The 19,840-nt window shown below is 39.6% G+C and overlaps 1 protein-coding gene across 2 annotated transcripts in view; it reads right to left on the minus strand.

The window, feature by feature from the left end:
- The window catches only part of AACS (acetoacetyl-CoA synthetase), a 41,275-nt gene that overhangs the window by 13,795 nt on the left and 7,640 nt on the right, over positions 1-19,840 (minus strand). For both annotated transcript variants that reach the window (XM_086474185.1, XM_086474184.1), the window contains exons 3-8: positions 19,447-19,567; positions 16,375-16,488; positions 7,827-7,924; positions 4,056-4,170; positions 3,417-3,498; positions 2,590-2,737 (exon numbers count right to left, since the gene is read on the minus strand). In XM_086474185.1, the coding sequence (XP_086330311.1) occupies positions 2,590-2,737; positions 3,417-3,498; positions 4,056-4,170; positions 7,827-7,924; positions 16,375-16,488; positions 19,447-19,567 (678 nt within the window). The remainder of the gene's footprint in view (positions 1-2,589; positions 2,738-3,416; positions 3,499-4,055; positions 4,171-7,826; positions 7,925-16,374; positions 16,489-19,446; positions 19,568-19,840) is intronic.

The following is a 19,840-nucleotide window of genomic DNA, read 5'->3' on the forward strand; positions in this document are numbered from 1 at the left end:
GGCTTAACATACGGCTGATAAAGTGCTGAGCATCTGGAGTGTCAAAAACTCAGTAGGCACTGCTGCTCCTGAGCCACACTACCAGCACATAAGGGACCAGTGCTAAGTGGTTACGTAGGGAGAGAGCACAGCTACTCATGGCTGCTGGTCCTGCCCCCAAACCAGTACTGCTCTCTATACAGTGTTTAGGAAGAGTCCAAGTGTGAAAAATCCTCTGTGTTTTGCCCACAGTTACACAAGAAGTCTGTGGCAGCACAGCCCAGGTCCTGTGAGTCTGTAAGATGGACAGAAATGAACTGACTAGGATTTTACCAAAAAATTCTCTCCTTAGTTGGGAATATGGAATAACCGAAAAGAGGCCTGTATGAATGAGGTAAAGCAGAACTAATGTTTTTAGGACTGAAGAATAACAATTACTAATGTTTTTCAAGTATTAGAAAGAACCTTCAAATGTCTTTCTGTAGCACACCCAATTGTTCAATGCGATAAAGCTTTGCTTCCAAGACCAGAAAAATCTTCCTCCTCCTCCTAAGGCACTACCTTTTCAATCATCTCCCATGACCTGGCTTCGTTTTCATTATTTACATATGTTATTTCACTGTGTGTCAAGAAAACAGTATGTGCAGAGAAAACAGACCAGAAACATACTACAGAATTAGATAAACTGAGTTGTGAATTTAAAGTAAGCTGACTATTAGCATCTATAAGATCAGTACAGTAACAAAACAGCATTGAAGTGCACTGTAAATAAGCAATAACTGAAATGTCTTTACTGAAATGTCATCTCTCCTTGCACTTCTAACTATCAAACCCAAACCTCAGTTAACCTGAGGCTGGGAAATTAGACAAAGACCGTGGGCTAATTCTGCTTTTGTTGAAATCAATTAGAATCCTCCTATTAATTACAGTGGAAACAAGATTAGGCCAAGAACAAACAGAGGAACCCAATCAAGTGTGCAGAAGACACCTAAGAATTTCTTGGCATGGATCTTATTTGTAGGCCCTATTCAAACTGACACATACAAAGCATGCAAGCCAAGGAAGCCTCTGGTGCAACAATTTGCTTTTAGGCCAAAGGTCTTAGCACCAGAACTTAAGGGGAAAACAACCAACCACTCTGCAATACAGGAGCTACAGAGCTGCTCAGTGGGAACACAGAATCCTTATAAACAACATATCCTGTTCAAACCATCACCTTCCCTCCTCCCCAGCAACAATGACTGTCTGTACCTAAACTCTAAGGTAGCTCTGTATGAACTGAAAAGACAATTCAGACAGAGAGCAGAGGCAGGATTAAGGGCAAGCTAAGCAGCCATACAGATAATATGGGAAGAGAAAGAACTTTGCAACAGAGAAAAGTCCTGTTGTTCAATCTACATCTGTGTTTTTCACCTCCCTACTGTTTATCACTGACCAAAACACCTGTACAGTTCTTGCTAACTCATCTCTGTAAGTACTTAACCAGTCCAAAGCCAGTGCAGCATCAAAATACCTGTCAAACTTCAAAATATACCTCCTCCTTTCTTTAACACAGGATTTCTGTCCCAAAGGGACCATTTTATGTGTCACATGCTGCCTGGTACGATCTCCTATTGATAATACACAAAGAGTGCTTACAGGCTGCATGAGATTTGTCTGTGGGCAAATCCTCTAGTCCTTGCCATAAAAGAGAGGCAAGAACTTGCACACTACAGGTGTAACAAAGTGATCCTGCCTTCCGGCTACCTGGACAACTCTACAGCCAGTCTCACAAGATGCTCATCCCGACTTTCAGAGCAAATAGCAGAAACAATGGACACTAATAGTTGTGCAGCCTCATGTATACAAATGTGTTAGACAACACATTCTGCCAGCCTTAAGAGAAAAAAGCCCTGCCTTTTACTAAGGACTGTACTAATGGCAGAGTTAAAGTTTCAACACTATGCCTGACCACTGGAGTCACTTCAACTTTAATAAGTTGCCCAGAACAACTTCTAGAACGTGAATAGTGAAAGGAAAGCATGTGAGCACAGGTGATTTTGGCAATAATGGCATATCGACTTTTAGTCACAAGAACACACAGCCTAAAGCAAAGCTTCCATATAAAGCAAAACCTACACCCAGATTGCTCACCTTCTGGCTTCCTTCCTTAAAAAAAGATTGATGAGGGCAACATGCTCTCAACTAATAAACGTAGGGAATAAAGTTTAAGGTAAAAAAAATTCTAGATAATAAAAATTGCAAGCTCCCTACGGACCTCAACTTGACAGCATCCAAGAATTAGTTCCAAGCACCCAATTCAAGTTCTCTGGCCATTCTTCTGCAAGTATCAGTCAGGACAGTTCTACTAGTGCTTCTGTGACTGACACTTGCTCCCAGGAAACAGCTGAAATCTGAAAAGTCTCCACATCAATCTCTAAACCAAATTATTTATGTCCCTATTAATCCATATTTGCTTTCAGTCACTTTCTATAAAGTTTCATTGCAAGTTACTGGAAAACTATCAGCAATCAACTCTTCCTTAACGTACATTACGGTACAAAGCTGTTAATGTAAAACTGTAACTCAAGTAGTCAAATAGATACTGCAGCTCCAGGAGGGAAGACGTACCCCTGCTGAATGAACCATGCATTTCGGTGCCCCCGTCGTGCCCGATGAATACATGATAAAGAGAGGATGACTGAAAGGCAGTTGTTCAAACTCCAGCTGGGGGGCCTGGTCTCCTTTCCCAGTAGCAAGGAAGTCTTCTAAAAAGACACTGCATAAGAGGGGAAAAAAGGAATGCTTCACAAAAATTTTGAAAGCATTACCCCAGCCCATATATAGGCTTACTTCTGTATCTAATAGCTCTTTTACAATAAGCTATATACACTCCAACTATGCATATTACTTTTCTTCCTAGTCTTTCTACTCTTCAAATCATTATTTTGTTCCATTTTTCTGTTTTAAAATAAAACATTAGCATAATATTGAGATGTAACACCACAAAATCAAGCCTATAAATCTGCACCTACGATCAGCTGCCAGTCTTAACAGCTCAAAGCAGACTGGAACAATCTGACCCTCAACATAAAGTCTGGAATACAACCACTTCCAAAAGGTATCTAACATACATAATCCAGACCAATGAGCAACAAAACAATTTATCTCTAAAAATGTCACTTAAATGATTAATTACTCATTTCTGGAAGCCATTTCTCTCTGCCATATCCTATTGAATTTTGCCTTCCTTTGAGAAGCATTAATACCAATAGTGGTTTTGTAGAAGACATCTGCAGCAACATACTACTTCTGTTTGCAGTATGAAGCTGGACCCGTATCAAGAAATCCAGCTAAATCCTAGCTTTTGCAAGTTCAAGAGGTCAGGCAGTTCCAATAGCTATCAGCATCCATCTGATGCCTAGTTAGAACAGTCACAGCTCACAAGCTCTTATTACCTGTTTGGAATCTTAGAAATATCTATGGTTTCTCTTGAGGAGACATATGGAATCACCACCACTTTTTTTATATCTGGAAGCCCTGGAAGAAGGAAGAAAAAGTATTATTTCCTACATTCAGTTACATAAACCAAAGTTTTTTTCTGTAGGATTGGATTGTACAGTGTAACGCACTAAGTAACAAAAATAACTCTGAGGCATGACTATTGGATATAGTTTTAAATGCTAAGAAGCCCCAAAAGACTAAATTGTTACCTAAGATACAATTTCCTCAATATTGCCAGTGTTATTACACATGTAAATCTGCAAGCTTTAGTGCTGTAATACCTCTTCATTTGTCTTCAGCAGCATTTCACTTGGGCTTAAAAAAACCAGTATCATCAGTCCCTGTTCCCCCACTTATACTATTAATGCTGATTAATTTATGATGATAAATTTAAGCAAGACTGCTAGAATTACACAAAAGATTGCTTAGTCTTTACTTAAATCAGTTCTGAAATTCTAAGTACCCACAGAGCTACTGTAAAGCAGAAAGGCCAGTGAAAAGCAGTCAAAAGCGTCACTTTTAGTGGCAGTGCAGGTTTTGAGTGCTCACAGAACTGCAGTGTAACTAAGACTAGATGGTACACAGTGAAATACCTTTTACCACACTAAGCAGCTTTTCCAAGTGGTTATGTTCTTTGCCATTGTATATAACAGCTTCAACAGAGAAGATAAGCTTAGGCTGAATTTGGGAAAATCTGTCCAGTACACCCTAGGGAAAAAGAAGAAAACACGATAAAAAAAGTGAAATTGCTACAGTAGAAAAACCCCTTGGATGCTAAATCCAAATCTCAATTCAAGCAAGGAATAAGGACAGGAATTAACAGGAAAATTGTTAAGACTGCCTGCTTGTCTTTCACTCACTCAAGATCTTCAAAGCACAACAGGTTTGTAACAACCTATTTCATGACTCCCAAATATACCAACCAAAACCAAAGATAAAATCACCACAGATCACAGAACATTGCTCACTGAAGGATCAAGTTCAAAGCTATCTAAGCAGTTAAAAATTCATCTTGAAATTCAGACTTACAAACTCATCTAAAGAGGATAAGCACCTCTGACATGAGCCAGTTAAGCACTTAATTTACTTGAAGGTCCACAAGACTCCCGTCTGCCTCAGCAGGAAGGTGCTCTATAGGCCCTTGTAAACTGCCCCCAGTGCCACTTTGACAATGTACCAGTAGTTTGGTAGTCTGCATGGTGGGAAAACTGAAAAACACCAGTCTTCTGGAAGGTTCAATTATCATATGGCAAGGTAGCCTCCACATGAAGTGGCAGCTTTGTTCTGCTACAATTAACAACGGAAACCATACCACTGATTTTTACCCGAACAACTAGATATTGAAAACACACATACATACTACCAAACTACCACCACAGCTCCTTTAAAACCTCTGGGGCAGGACACATTCAGATGCTACATTTTCAGGTGTCTCCTCCAGCTTATACTGTTTTCAGGAACTTACCATAGCTATTACCAGATTTGAGAGAAAAACTCTTCTGGCATTTTTTTCCCCAGGTACACTGCATGCAGCAGCCTACCAGAAATAGGTCTTTTCATATGCAACAACAAGCAGTAAATCCTTTTAGCAAAAGCCCTCGACACAGTAATGCTCACTCCTCTCTAGCTACTTTACTTGAAACATTCAGAACTACAGGATTACTCCAATACTGTAAAATTGTCAGCTAACTGTTCAAGAACAATCTCCTAAATCATGTTGCAAAAATCAGACTTCAGCCAGATGCTTACTCTTCCCAGCATTCTTTATTCTTCTGTCTCCTGCTCTGCAGCCAAAATGAAAGATAAATTATTACCAAATCAAAAGACCAACGCAAAAACATCACAATCAACTAATCCCTACCAAACTCCTCCTTTCCAAGCTGGGCTGGAAGCCCACTGCAAAAGTACAGGTCCTGTCTTAACAGCTTCTCCATGTTGTTTTTTTTTTTTTTCAAGAAAGCTCGCTGAACACCAGAGGTAAGGTACAGGGATACAACTAATATAAATATGCAACTATCTTGGCAGAAGAAGTTTTCAAGAAGACCCTAACACACCAGCTAGAAACTCAGAAATGTAGATTTAATTAATACATTAAAGTTACTCTCTAAGGGAGTATGAAATCAAATTTCCTGCTTTCTTAGGTATGTTATTGTACCTCCTTCTTTGTACCCTTTTCAAAGAACAGACCAAGCAGCCAAGTTACGCACAGCATACGTGTGTGTGAGCGTATATGTATATGTGTGTATATGCATATTCACATTCATGCTGAGCAGAGAGCGTACATACCCCATAACCATGCTGCCTGATGTTTAAAAATGAAGACCAATGAGAGGACTAAGGGTACTCTAACAGAAGAATCAAATCTGAAGTGTGAATCAGAAACAGAGATGACTACAATTCTCAGGGTCTTACTAATCCTGCTATCACACCCAGTTGGATTCATTAGCACTGGCAGGATCAAATCCCACAGGGCAGCCTGGTATGATACAAAGGCAATACAAACAGATGGAACATGTAATTGCTACATTGGAACTTTAATCCAACCAGATGGCTCAGCAAGGAATTGCTCTCACGAAAAGCTCAGGTATACCAGATATGGATTATTCTATTCTACGAGCCTCAAATCCAGCACTAAAAATCGTGCAGGGCCCCATGAACGGGGCTGCACTGCCTTTGCTAGGGCTCGCCAAAGGTTTCTCACACAGTTCTAAGAGCAGAACCTCTTTTCAAACTTACATATCCAACAATTTCTTATGCGCAGGCCGCAGAGAACCGCTTTCCTATTAATATACGTAAATAGCTAACAGGGACTAGAGAAACGAAGCAAAAGCTGCCAAAAGTGGCATTCTGCGTGGGAGGGAGCTCACTGGTTCTCTGACAGCAGACTTCCCGAGCGCTTGCGAAGTCTTCGGATGTACGGCATTCAGAGCCTGCAAGGCGTAGGCAGTTCTGAAAAGTGACATTTCTAAGCTTCGCAAAACATATATACACAATTGGATTTGAAATGTTGAAAACGCTCAACTACTTCCCAAAACACAAACAAAATCTTCATTTATGTTAACAGGACTAATGCAACTGCATAGAAAGAAGAATATCTTTTCCTCTGGGTAGAAGTCAGTTTCTCTGAGAACCTCTGCTGATCTCCCTCAAGATTTTAGGGTTTGAATCCCATGCTGCCAAGCCAAAGGAGAATAAATTATAGCAGTGGCACTGCTGCTCCAAGGCTAAGTTTCATTTTAAAACGATCACAAAAACTAAAGCTGGGCACTGAAAATAACACCACATCAACATGGACAGAAAACATACCAGGACTCTAATGCGAGCAAAATGAACAATCTTCCTCCAGATGAGAGATCAAATCACATTGCAAAGAAAATACTCCATACTGTCATTTTCTGAGCAAGCAGAAAATACTTGTAGAACAGACTGATCATTACATGCTGTAATGATTTTTTTTTTTACTTTTTTCCCGATGATACAGCCTCGAGTAAGCAAGTGGAATGCTGCTGCCCTCTAGCGCTACTCCAGAGATGACAGTTCCATACATTTAACCAGCTACTGGGGTTAAACACTAAGATTGAGAGTATCTATTACCTAAAGACTTTTCTGTGTTCTACAATGCACAAACAGTACATTCTCCGAATGCTTTCATGCAAACTTTCACATAGAAGAAAGGTTCAACACTCCATTTCAGCAGCAATTTATATCTGTTGCTGCTTATGATGTGTGCTTAAGGCTTTCTAAAGCAAGCAGAATATATTCCCAAAGCTTCCAGGGAACACTAACATCTGTTTGGATATCATGATAATTTTTAGCATATTTTATACACAGCATTTATTCCTACACTAAAAAGAGTTAAACAGATTAGTGATATTAGCCTGAAATTCCTCACCTTGTTGCCAAACACAGCCTTCCAGAAATGACCAACTGGGGTGCTGCCCAGTTTAGCCACACAGGAGGCAGAGGAAGGGACTAGTTGGGCAAAGAAACCAGAGTGTGGCTAAACAGCCTGGGGAAAGATTTGGGAAGGAAGTGCCAAGCCCCAGACAACACTGTTGCACTGCTGCTCATTTGCACGTTTAATATAATAAAAGCTCTCCACGCCTATGGATTCTGCCTGAAAAATATCCCAACAGTGAGTGAGCTACCCTCCATTACTATGCTGAGAGTCGTTACTGACAACTGAAAGCACGGGCTTTCGTTCAGTTCGTGGTAGCTAGAACAAAATCTGGTGTACTTGGCTGTGCCAGGAGGTGGCAGTAAGACTACACTGAACAGAAATTATCTGCCACTTAATTCACCGCCTTCACGTCTGTCTGACACGCAATGGTCGCTTTCCTGCAACATGCCCTAAGGCTACTCACGTTAATGCCAAAGTCTGGTGATGTTGAACTCCAGATCGCACCGATACTTGCAGCAGCCAGCATTGCTTCCACTGCATGAATGCTGTTTGGTAAGTAACCTATGGCAGAATTTGAATAGTTAGAGATGGAAACTAAAAAAATACCAAACTTACAGTAAATACAATGCATACAATAGCCATCTTAGATTTATTTTTTTTAAAAAAAAAAAAGGAAAATCCTAGGCTGAAGCATCCCTTAGTTTTCCACACAATTGTAACATTCTCCTTCGAAGTCAAATCAGTTACACAAAGAATTAAAAATAATTCCATCTATAAAAACAGTTGTTTCAGGTTTTATATCTACAAGGTTGCTCCAAATTTAGCAATCTTTCTGCTTAATAAGACTTTCAGGATAAGAGGGCAGTACGCTGAAAAGAAGAACAGTGGGAGAGAGTAAGCTTGTGGATTGAACAGGGTACATAGAGAATAATACAGCACCATGCAGGGAAATAGAACAGGTCTGTAGGAATGGCCATCAGAGAAGGAAGGAGTTACCTGGAAGGAAAAATTTCAGTTCAAAAGCAGACAGCTTTACAAAGCTAAATGTTGTCTGGTAGACACTGCCAGAATCTTAAACACACAAGCAAAACCAGTGTCTCAGCTGATAAGGGAGTAATACAGTGGGACAAGCCCTGGAACATTCCCACACAAGCATTCAGGTTTATCTCCATAGCTTGCAGCAAGATTTCAATATTTAAATTCAATTTATCAAGGCATTCAGAAGAAATTAATGTCAAGAAAGTTAGATTTTCAGTGGGCTCAACAGAGCAGCAACTCTCCAGAAGGTGCTGGGTGGCTGAGATTGAGTCTCAACTGATCAGAATCCAACCCACAAATGAGAGCACGCAACTGAAATTCACAGCTACCATACAGCAGAACAAAGACCTGGAGTTACAAATCATCTTCCCTAAGCAATCAAAAAGATGTTCAAGTACTTAAGAGGAACATGACAGGCCTAATTGCAGTGCTTGGGCATCTAATTGGAATTCAGTGTTTGAAATCAAACCTAAATGGCAATAAAAATGCTTTCCAACTCGTTGAACAAACATGGGGAGCACTGACAGATCTTGGACTGCAGTCCAGCAGGTGCTTCACAAGTATCTACCAGAGAGCAAAAACTCCCTAGTGCTGGGCACTTTTCAAAGCAAGCTATCTATGGATGCACTTTTCAGGACAGGAACTAAGATCACACATCTCAGTACCAATTTCTGTTACGCTAACTTTATCAGGCAGAAGGGTACTGAGCTTGATTTTTGCCAGTTTGCCTACACAGCTTGAAAAAAATCTATCCTTTTTCAATTGTAAAAAGTAGACTTTAGAAGTAGTCTTAACTTAAACCGAGATTGTTCTTCACAATTCAAAAAAATCAGGTCCTTAACCACCTTGACCACTTCAGTTAATCTGTAAGGTGCTGTGCTTTTGGGAGTAGCAACTTTGAGAACACGATTATGACTTAAGCCCAACAAATTCTGGGAAAAAAACCCAACACAACTGTGAATAAAAACCTGTATCATGTTAAGATATAAATTACTCCCTAAAACCACTTACAGTTTATGGTGTTTTGTTCAGTGAAGTTCAGCGCATGAAGTCCAGCAAAACCTCATGTCCATAAAGGCGTTATTTTGCTATTTTCCCCTTAGGATCAAGGTTTATGACTCAACATACAGTATCCCAAAATTTTAGTGTTTTTTCTTTTAAGAGAAATATTCCTTCCTGAACAATCACTCGAAATTTTAAATATATGAACCAGAACAGACTAAAATGTCATTTTGTGTGATAGAAGTAGTTCTTTAATCGATGTCAAGTATTTCCACTGAGCATTTCTTGGATGAGATTATCAGCAGGTCAGAGTGCAATGAAAACTGAAAGATGTCTCTTCATGCTTTGGAGCAGTTAGTGCCTTGCCATAGCTGACAAGCATCAGTTCTATTATAAGAAGTTCTCCTTTTCACTACTCCTACAAAAGCCCTCAAGGCAAGAACACAAGTCTCTCCTCATTATTGTGAGCCAAACAATTAAACCATTACTTTAATCTGTCAGTTGGCTTTGAGGTGGTGTTTGACTTTGAGAGGGTATCAGCCAAAACTGCCAAAAGGTATGAAACATGCAAGGCAACTTACTCTGCATTTCTGTATCTTTACCCCGATCGTTGCAGGCAGCCAGCCTGCTTGCTTACTAGGGTTTTCACATATCTGTCCTAATCCCCAACACCAGGTATTATGAATAAAAATGCGGTTCTATTCTGGAAAGAGATTCTCCAAACACAGCAATGTGAGAACTCATGTTGCTTTTCTCTTGACAGCTCCCAACTCTAAATACCATCTACTTCTCCTGTCAGTCTTCCAGATTAAAACTGGACTCTCAGAAATAAAGGTTTCTCCCTTTCTCACATCAGAGATTCTGCAAACCAATTACAGCAACTGCCATGTACGTAAAACTCCCTGCATTTGACTGTGCCCCTTGAGATATCAATTGACTCCTCAAAGCATTCAGTAGGCTGACACAGCTCCTAAGCGTCTAGAACTTGGTAAACAGGAATGTTGCTGACAAAGAGAATGAAAAATCCAACTTTTATAGCTGGATTCACATCAGGGGGCACAGAACAGTGACCTAGATACAGAAGCTCTGTACTACAGAAAAATACTGGTACAGCTAATTTAAGTATTCATCATATGTTTGTTTATATATTTAACTAGAGCCTCCATGTTCCTTGGTATGATATTTGATCAAAACTAGCATTTGTCAACATTGGTAGAGTCTACAGAAGGTACTGCTCTATCTCTGTATCTTAACTTATCCCTTTCTGGAAGCTGGTAAGAAAAGTGGAAACTACCTTCTGTTACTAGAAAGAAGAGGCTCTTCATACCCTCTTCGGGCAAACTAGAAAGCAATTGAATAGAGGGCTCGAAACGCAGGAGTTGGGAACCCAGCAACTAGGAATCCAAACTATGACATACCAAGGGTGCTAGCAGCACTCCTCCTGTCTCATAACCATGTATAAAATCTCCGTAAGGACAAAGAAATAAAAGTTACTTTGACATAAAATCTGTGAAAAATACCTAAGCAGGACAAGTGATATCTTAAAAACACTGCATCGATTCTTTCAAGAGGCACTTCCAGCCTGATCTGCTCAGGACAGCATTTTCTGTCAGTTGCTATTTACTTAATCTATCATATGCTGAAATTAAATTTAGATCTCAGATTTGTCCATTCACACAACATTTTACCAACAGAATAGGTGAAAAAACTGTAGCCCAAAGATTTCTGGTATAATCATGCTGGAATATAATCGTATATCAAAAGTCTCACTTCTCAGACTGCTGTGAACACATTCCCCACAAGCACCAAATGCCTTCAGAAAGCAGAATAAATGTGAACTCAAACACTTATAGTCATCTGAATGAAAAAAACCCCCACCAAACTAGGACCCTGCAAAGATTTAGTTTGAGCCTTGAAAGAATGCATCAGGAGAAGGAAAGTAGGGAGCTGCAACTGATAAATCTTCTCAATGGCTTATACTGTTGATCTGCACCAGCTCTCAAACAGAAGCAACAACACAAAGACCAGTTCCTCTTCCAGTTTCTCTTTCTTGATGTTAAGATAACATTTCATACTCCTGTAGAACTTTGAAGTGGTCATCCTACCTAACATTACTGTGGCCTGAGGCTATTAGTAACATGCTAATCTTCTTACAAAGCTAGCTTTAAAACCCACGTAAGCAACTAGGGCTAATACAGTTACTATAGATAAAATACCAGCTTTGAACAATGTAATTCACTGATGTTTTGTTGAGGATTTTTTGTGCGAACACGAGGAAGATTAGTTTGTTTTTAACTGCTGACTTGTAATAGAACAAAGCTGGCTACAGGGATATAATAGAAGCAATCTATCCAGAGATGAAAGACACAGATACTCACGGTTTTATTTTATTCCTGCTACAGTCATTGCTATTTGCCGAACAGATGGCCACTGGGAGACCAGGAGTACCTCACATGTGGATCTGTGTAGCTTGTATTAAGTATTGTATCTGTCTCTTCTGACATTCAAGCATCATTGACAGTATTGCAAGGCATCTTTAGAAAAGGTATGTTTCACCACACATCTGCTCCAACTACATTTACTATCAAGTGCTACTCGTTAGTGACGGAAAGGGAAGACTAGGATGAAATCAAGCTGAAACTGCTGGTGGTGCTGCTTGTCTGCCCACATTCATCCAACTTGAACATACTACTACTGTCATGATGCAACTGTAAATTGTGTTGAAAAAAACTAGAGAATATGTTAAGTGTAATGAAAAGTTAGTCTTGTCTTAAAGGCACTAAAGCATGGAGAAATACACAAGAAAACAATGTTAATGGTTTCATGTATAATTCTAACAGCTCACACTTTTAAGTGATTTTAAGAGAAAGGGGCAACAAAGGGCATCAGAACCTGGCAAGCTGACTAGGTGTCAGGCAACCATAATACAATTAATAAAATATCTCCCTCCTATTTAAAAGCCAGTTTTTCAGAAGCAGTAAAAGCATGCCCTGTACTACTCCTATAAACCACACGAAGAATCACCCTTCCTTCTGCCATCTGCTATAAGTTTTGGAACAAATTAGGTGGCAGTAGATTTTGGCAAGCTTTGGAGAGCCTGACCTTTGAGACCACAAGTGGGTATATGCTCCAACTTTCCCACCCAACACTTAACATCATTCCCCAATTTCAATTTGGGATTTGGAGAAAAGCCCACAGCCTCAACCTGACTGTGATGTTATTATTCAGCTCTTCCAAGGACTGCCAATACACTCTGGCATAGGAGAGAAACATATGAAAGAAGTCAAGACTTGATTTAAAATACATATATATGTACATCTCTAAATAGCTGGATTGCTGTTAAAAATCCCATCAGATTTCTTTCCCAGGCAAAGCAATCTGTCAGAGTCAGGAGTCTAGGACTGGGGGCACCAGAGGAAGGGAAAGAGGGGGAACTGTGCAACAGCTCAACCAATGAGAACTGATTTGGGTTCATCTGACTGAAGACTGAAAGGAAAAGAGTCTCTGACCAGCCAGGTGAGGGCAGAGTGGAAAAAAGAATGTGAGAAGTTGCCCAGAAGAAAAAAAAAGCACATGAAGACTCTGGATAATTTAAAAAACTCTACCTGAGCCCAAAAATGCACCATGACTTTAAGGAAACAAAGAGGTTGCCTAGATTCATTAATCTTTTCTGTTATCAAAAGCAAAGTGCTTTGTAAGGACTCCAAGCACAATGCAAGCCTGCTCCCCCCAAAAAAGCTATAACTGCTCGTAAAGATGTGCTTAAGCTCCAGAAATACCCAAGAGGCCCAGCCCAGACACTGGGTACCTACAAGCAGCTGGGCAGGAGGTCTCTGCTGTGGAAGTGCAAATGGAAAGTTTTGCTGGGAAAATGTACAAGACAGCCAAGGGCAAAACCAGAGCTGCAGCTTACCCAAACGATGGGAGCTTAACTCCAGAGATTTAGGGACCTGGGATCCCAATAGTGTTTCTCATTGTCTTTTCAATGTATTTGTTTCCCTTTTCCTTTGTTTTTGTTTCAAGTAACAGTAACACCATCAGATACCCAGAGACTGCAACTTGTGCCTCCTCTTGAAATCACTAAAAATCCTTCCAGGCTTCCCACTGGAGTCATTGCACACATTTTCCCTTCCAAGAACAGGACAAAGTGCACAGTTAAAATCCCACCCTTTTTGTGGAAGGAAGCCCTGACATGAAGGATGAATTTTCAACAGAAACTTGGAATTGCTACCTTCTGCAAGCACGTAAAAATCCTGTATAAATAAAAATAAACAGTATCCAGCGCACAATATTTTATTCATACAGTCTTGGGTTTTAAATTATCAACTATGCTTTTTAATTTAAAGAAGTGAGCCAGCTGCTAAAACAAACAAGATTCAGGAGTCAGCCAGCCTGCAGTTGTGCTAAGCAATATACAGTCATTAACTAAAAGGAACAGTTATTAAAATTATAATGACAATAGCATTATTAGCTTAATCATTAGCACCACTGACTACAGCTGTATTTCAATAGCATGTTTTCTCCAGCTACAGAACACATTTCCCCTGCATAGTATACTGGTAAGATGAGCACAAATTGACAGTATCATACGTTGTTGACTTTTCCCAAATGTGGTATTTGACTGGTTTTGATTAGAAGAGTTCTAGCAGCGATAACCAGGTTGCAAACAGGACTAATTCACACCTTAGAACACAAAATCTCATGTAGATAAAATTCTTTAACTGTAATTCAGAATTCATGTTCCCATTAAATGTGACTGCAACAAGTTATATTTAAATATTAGTATTACATTTGTCACTAGGGAGCAGTATTTTCTTCCCAAATATTAAAATCCTCTCAATTAGCATCAGGCATCAATATGTAAAGTCTAAAAAAATGGACTTTAACCTGAGAATTAGGAGAGCAAAGAACAGCAGGTTTCTAATCACAGGGACTCAAAGCTACAGCTGTTGCTACTCACAAGTTTACGGCTACTGGCCACCCCCATCACAGGGTGTTCACACAGGTTTCATTCACACAAAATATGAAAACATCTCTAGTAATTATTCTTCTGCATTGTCCACTTTCCCACAACACATTTCATCATATTATTGGATCTGAAACTGGTACAGAGCACCCTTTTTGCCACTTATGTATGACATTTAATCCTCCAGTTTAGCATAACCAGCAATGCCCACGGAAGAACTGTTTCGAGCCCTGTTATGACTTTTTTTACTTCTAAAAATAAGGAATAGCTCATTAAATCCCCAAAAGTCTACAAAACAGAGCATCTGAATTTGGTTTGTACAAATCAGGAGAAATTTAATTGCAGAAGTCAAAAAAGAGCACTTCTGGTATGCCTCCTGATGACAAACAACATTTACAGAAAGCATTAAAAGGGGTCAACAAAAACCTGACTAGGACTTTCATTGGTTTCATGATGTCCAAGTTTCCAGTTATATGCATAATTACATATTGTTCTGCCGATGTCTTCGGGGGAAACTAAGATACATGCAACCCCCTTTTACCATTTGATGTATACACATCAGAGGACAGGTAGCAAGAATCATTACACTTGAGTTCTAAATACTCAAATATCAGAGTGTAAGTCTTCCTGTTGATTAGTTTGGTTTCAGACAGAGGCTGTTGCTCCTCAACAAGTTGTCAGATAGGAACGTGACAGCGTTAAGATTGAAAATGGAGACAGAATTAGAGCATCTTAGTCTTTATTCAGACAAACCTTACCAACTTCACTGGATGGTTCATACCCAATTAAGGATTTAGCTCTAATTCTGTGTTAAAAAACAAGCCACCAGCTGTGATAATTGAATGTTCAGCTACCAGTTCCATAAAATACTCATACCATATGCATGAAGTACGAGCTCCCTTGAGTATATTTTACATTTGCTGGTCATATTTCTGGGTTTAATAAAAGTAATAATGCATACCCTTCTGTTTTTGAAGACATGGGTTCAAGTTCTGGTTTGTAACATGCAGAAAACAAAACAAATAGTTTCAACACTTTGGGTTTGCATCACATAAGAACTTACACATACTTAGGATAATGGCCAAGTATTGCTCAAAGAATACATGATTCCAGCAGTAAGATGGATGTGCACATCAGCAGAACTACCAGGTAGGAGTGAAGGAGCTTCAGCGATATTGCAGCTGACTTGCAGTACACTGGCAAAACTCAAAAGCTTATGTTACAGAGCACATGAAGTACAGAGATGAAGCAGCTCAGCTGGAAGATCAAAACCAGCAACTTAAACAAATGGACTGAGGCCAACTTCTTTCCATGGTTGGACTGTATACTGCACAAACGGGTCACAAGACAAAAACCTGTTTATAAAGAAAAATCTGCATGACAGCCTTATGACAGGAAATATTACTCCAGAAAATTTTTTTAGTTACTGAAAGAATCACAGGGTTCTAACTATGAAGCTCTGCACTGATATGACTTGAAAAGTTACTGCTCACCGGCTGGTCACTACCACCTTTCTGAAAGGCACTACCCTCCCAAAAGCGCTGGTGACAGAAGGTAGCACAAGTCGATTCCTCAAGAACTGCAGGTCACAAGATGCTGTATTACCTGGGGCTGTAGGGTCAGTAACTGCCAGCTGGCACCAGAACAACCAGCTTGGGACTGTAATTTCCAAGACTGCCCCCATGTGAATCTGCTAGACTTTGTGAGTCCAGGCTCAGCTAGATGCAAAGTCTCCATCACTTCTGCTTCCACAGAGCACTTATGAAGCGGACCTTAGTGAAGCTATGAATGAGGTATTTTCCTTCCCCCTCCAGTGCTGGTGAACTTGCAGGCTAATCCAGGTTCCTTCCCTCTAAGTATTTCATACAAATGTAAATAAAGCAGCATAAGAGCCTTTTCCTTAGAATGTTTCTGTGAAATAGTATTTCATATTCATGTTTCTCTGACTACTCACTTGCATATCTCAACAGAACTTCACCTCCTGTCCTTTAAAAAAGTTACTTACCCACAACTCTGTCTCCTGTTTTTACTCCCATCTTCCTCATGGCTGCAGCATACAAAGCTACAGCTTGTCTCAGCTCTTCAAAAGTAACTTTCAAGATTTCTTCTTTGCCTTCCTCTGAAGAAAAGATTAAAACAACTAGTCAGAAATTATGCCTTGCAATGTAAGCAGAGTCTAGTACAAAAAACTAATTCTGGAAGAAAAACAATACAAAGCAATTTTAGAAGCAGGGTTTCCACTAATAATTCTTGTTTTTCAAGTTCCTCTTATGCTGTACCAAGTTTTTTCTTTTTAATGGGAATCAAGAATTAATCAGTAGTATTCATTCAGCAGCCAGGAGGACTTTTTTTAAAGACAGGAACATACATCTGTAAAAATGCAAACTATTCACTGGAGAGAGGTGTGTCCTCAGAGCATTCACAATAAATAGATTGCACTCATGAAAGCTACTTTCTAACATGGAAAGAATAATCTCATTTTCCCTTTTTGCTCAGTTTTCTCCTTAGGTGTAGGAAGCAGCAGCAAGGTGCCAACTTCACGTTTTATTATGGCAATTCACTGTTGACCAGAAAATCATGCACAGACTAAGGTCTGACTTTCAATATGCTTTTTAAACATCTGCATTTGCCAACATACCACAAAGTAAACAAACTAAACTGGACTCCATTCATCTCTGAAGATATCTGCAGGGTGTTTTCATTTTTGTACTGAATGTCAGATGTTACATAACCTGTTAATAAATCACTTGTGAAACAAAATGAATAAATGTTATGAAAGGCAAAGTTTGTCATTTTAAAGGTCCCTTCCTGTATTTCCTCAGTGTGACTCCTGCAAACCATTTGGCCCATCCTGTTTCCAGTATCCAACACTTCTTATGAAAACATATGCCAAGGATGTAACTAAAAATGTACTGCGTGGCCTGATACAGTAGGTCCTTGCAGAACAGCCACCATCAGTCTGATCTCCTCAAGCAGGGAACAGTATTTTTACTCTTTTGCCTTAGACTGCCATCCCAGCAAGTTTGGACTCAGATGGAGCAAGAGATCAGGTTGTGATGGGAAACACAGAAGTCAGTGACATGTTGTTTGTAAGCTGAGCAGGGACTGCAGACAGGCTCTGTGTTCCCATAGAACAACAGGGCTCTGATCTTGCTCCATGATTAAAGCCCCCAGGAGAAGGGAATCACAAGTAAGAGATTCACAGCAGGAGCCAGTGACAAGTGAAATTGTTTAGGAAAATTATATTGACATTCCTGTGCTCTATGACACCCTCATGCTCCCACAGAACCATCCCTAGTGAATACACAAACCTGCACAGGTTCCCGAAACACCACTCTGACCTAGCAGCGAGAGGTTAACAAAAAATACTCTGACTTAAGAGACCTTAAGAAGATTAAATACAGCAGAAGGTCATGAAAAGAAATGCAGGTGGAATTCTGTTCACTGCAGAGAAGTAAATGCATTCACTCCAGCACTGATACAGTATTCAACAGGAAAATAATTTTGCTCCTTTTGGTATCATCACCTGTGATTACGCGACAGAGCAGCGAGTCTCTGGCACACACCCCAACTTTCTAACAAGAAACAAGATCTATAGGGACAATGTAATCACCTGTCAAACCAAATCATTCACTAAGTTGATAATTCCTTCAATAATCTGAACTGGAAGTATTTAACTCCACTTTTTCTCAAGTTGCATATTTAGCTTTTAACACTAACAAATCAATCACATCAATTCTACATACATTTAGAGTTGACTTGCTAATCAGTGTTCAGCTTTCAGCTGTTGCACAAGATGTACTTAACTACATCAACTTTTTTCTCCATTAAATAATATATAAGAAGGTTTTCTAACGATCTCAAAATCTGAAAGCAATGAGTTCATCACTTTGAAGCCAGCTTTCTGTTACAAGCCTCATTTCTATCAGCCTTCACCAGATCAATTCTTATTATATCAAAACTGGGTCAACAAATTCTCCCATTCTCTCTGAACTGGTAGTTGATTTTACATATACATATGAACAGAGAGGTTTCTTTCAATACCTCTAAGCAGCAAAATGCAACCGATAAGTATTTCTCCTCCAGCAGCAAGCTTACAGAAGACAATTCTGTTGTCTCAGTGGTTTTAAACAGCTATCAGAACAACAGTAACGCAGATATGATTCAAAAACTGATCTCCATGCATCAGAAACCAGAAGCCAAGGTTTCTAACACCTACACATTCAATCCATAGTTCAGCATAATTTTCTCTGCTAATGAGCTGCAAGGCTGCATTGTTTATTGTCAAGCTATTAAGAAGCATCACCACTCAGTCAGTCTTATGATAAGGATTAGGTCCAGCAAAAGGGGAGCTCAGAACACAACTCCCTAAGGAAGCACTCACACCTGCACAGAACCTAATCCCATTTAACTGAGATTAGAATAATTTTTTAAGTTGGAGTCAGCAGATATAGGGGAAAGGACTTTTTTGTGTTAACATTACCATCCCCATTATAAATATACCCAGATTTTACCAGACTTAAATCTTCAGTGTAGCAAAAAATTAAGACTGAGCTTTACTGTTCCAGCAAAACAAAATTCCAAGTCTTCCATGAATGTAACTGTACTTACTTTGTCAAAAGCAAAGTTAATTCCTACCTATGCCCCATGTAGTCCTTAGCATTCCTAAAATCAAAGGCATAGGAAGAGGGTGGGAAGGACAAGATCAAGCAACAGAGCCAAAACACTTCCTAAAGGCAAGCAAGCATTAGGCAAGTGTTTATGACAAATGCAAAGTAATAGCTCAAGTACTGAGTGATGCTGAACACAGCACCATCTCCACTACCTTAATGCTGTTAAGCACATGCTAAGAAAACTTCATTTAGTTTGCCAAGGACTTTTCAGAACTACCTATACTCCCAGAGCATGTTTTCCTGTTTTTCACAGAGCTGTATCATAGATTCTGCAGAGTTACTGACTTGATTTCTTTTCTCCTCACCCAAGCCCCTTTATTTCAAGGTCTCATTAAAAGCAGAGCTGTTTCATATGGCCTAGTGCTGTGAACTAAAATAAATACAAGCCATTAGTTCTTTCTTACTTGCTGCATACAGCGCAATCTTGTCATTGTCTTTGTGCTTCAGAAGATTTTCTGCATAGTTCAGACGGCTACCTTTAAACCATTCCGGGACATCTGCAATACTTTTGGATGTATCAATCACCTGTAAAAAAAATAATACATTCCTGGAAAACTGTAATACAATTTCTTTTTCAGAGCATTGTATAGAAATGAGCTAGTTCATTCCAAGCTCTTTGTACACTTTATTAGGCAAGAATCATTTCTCCCAGCTTGAAGATGGCAAACAGACCCCAGATCCTACAATTACAAGCCTGGAAAGATTAATTATTTGTCAACTGTCACAAGCAGGGACATCATTACAACAAAACTACAAAGAGCTCCTGGCTGACCATTCTACCTTCAGACCAGCCTTAAA

Source organism: Leptosomus discolor, chromosome 16, assembly GCF_034619465.1.
Source record: "Leptosomus discolor isolate bLepDis1 chromosome 16, bLepDis1.hap2, whole genome shotgun sequence".
NCBI lineage: Eukaryota > Metazoa > Chordata > Aves > Leptosomiformes > Leptosomidae > Leptosomus > Leptosomus discolor.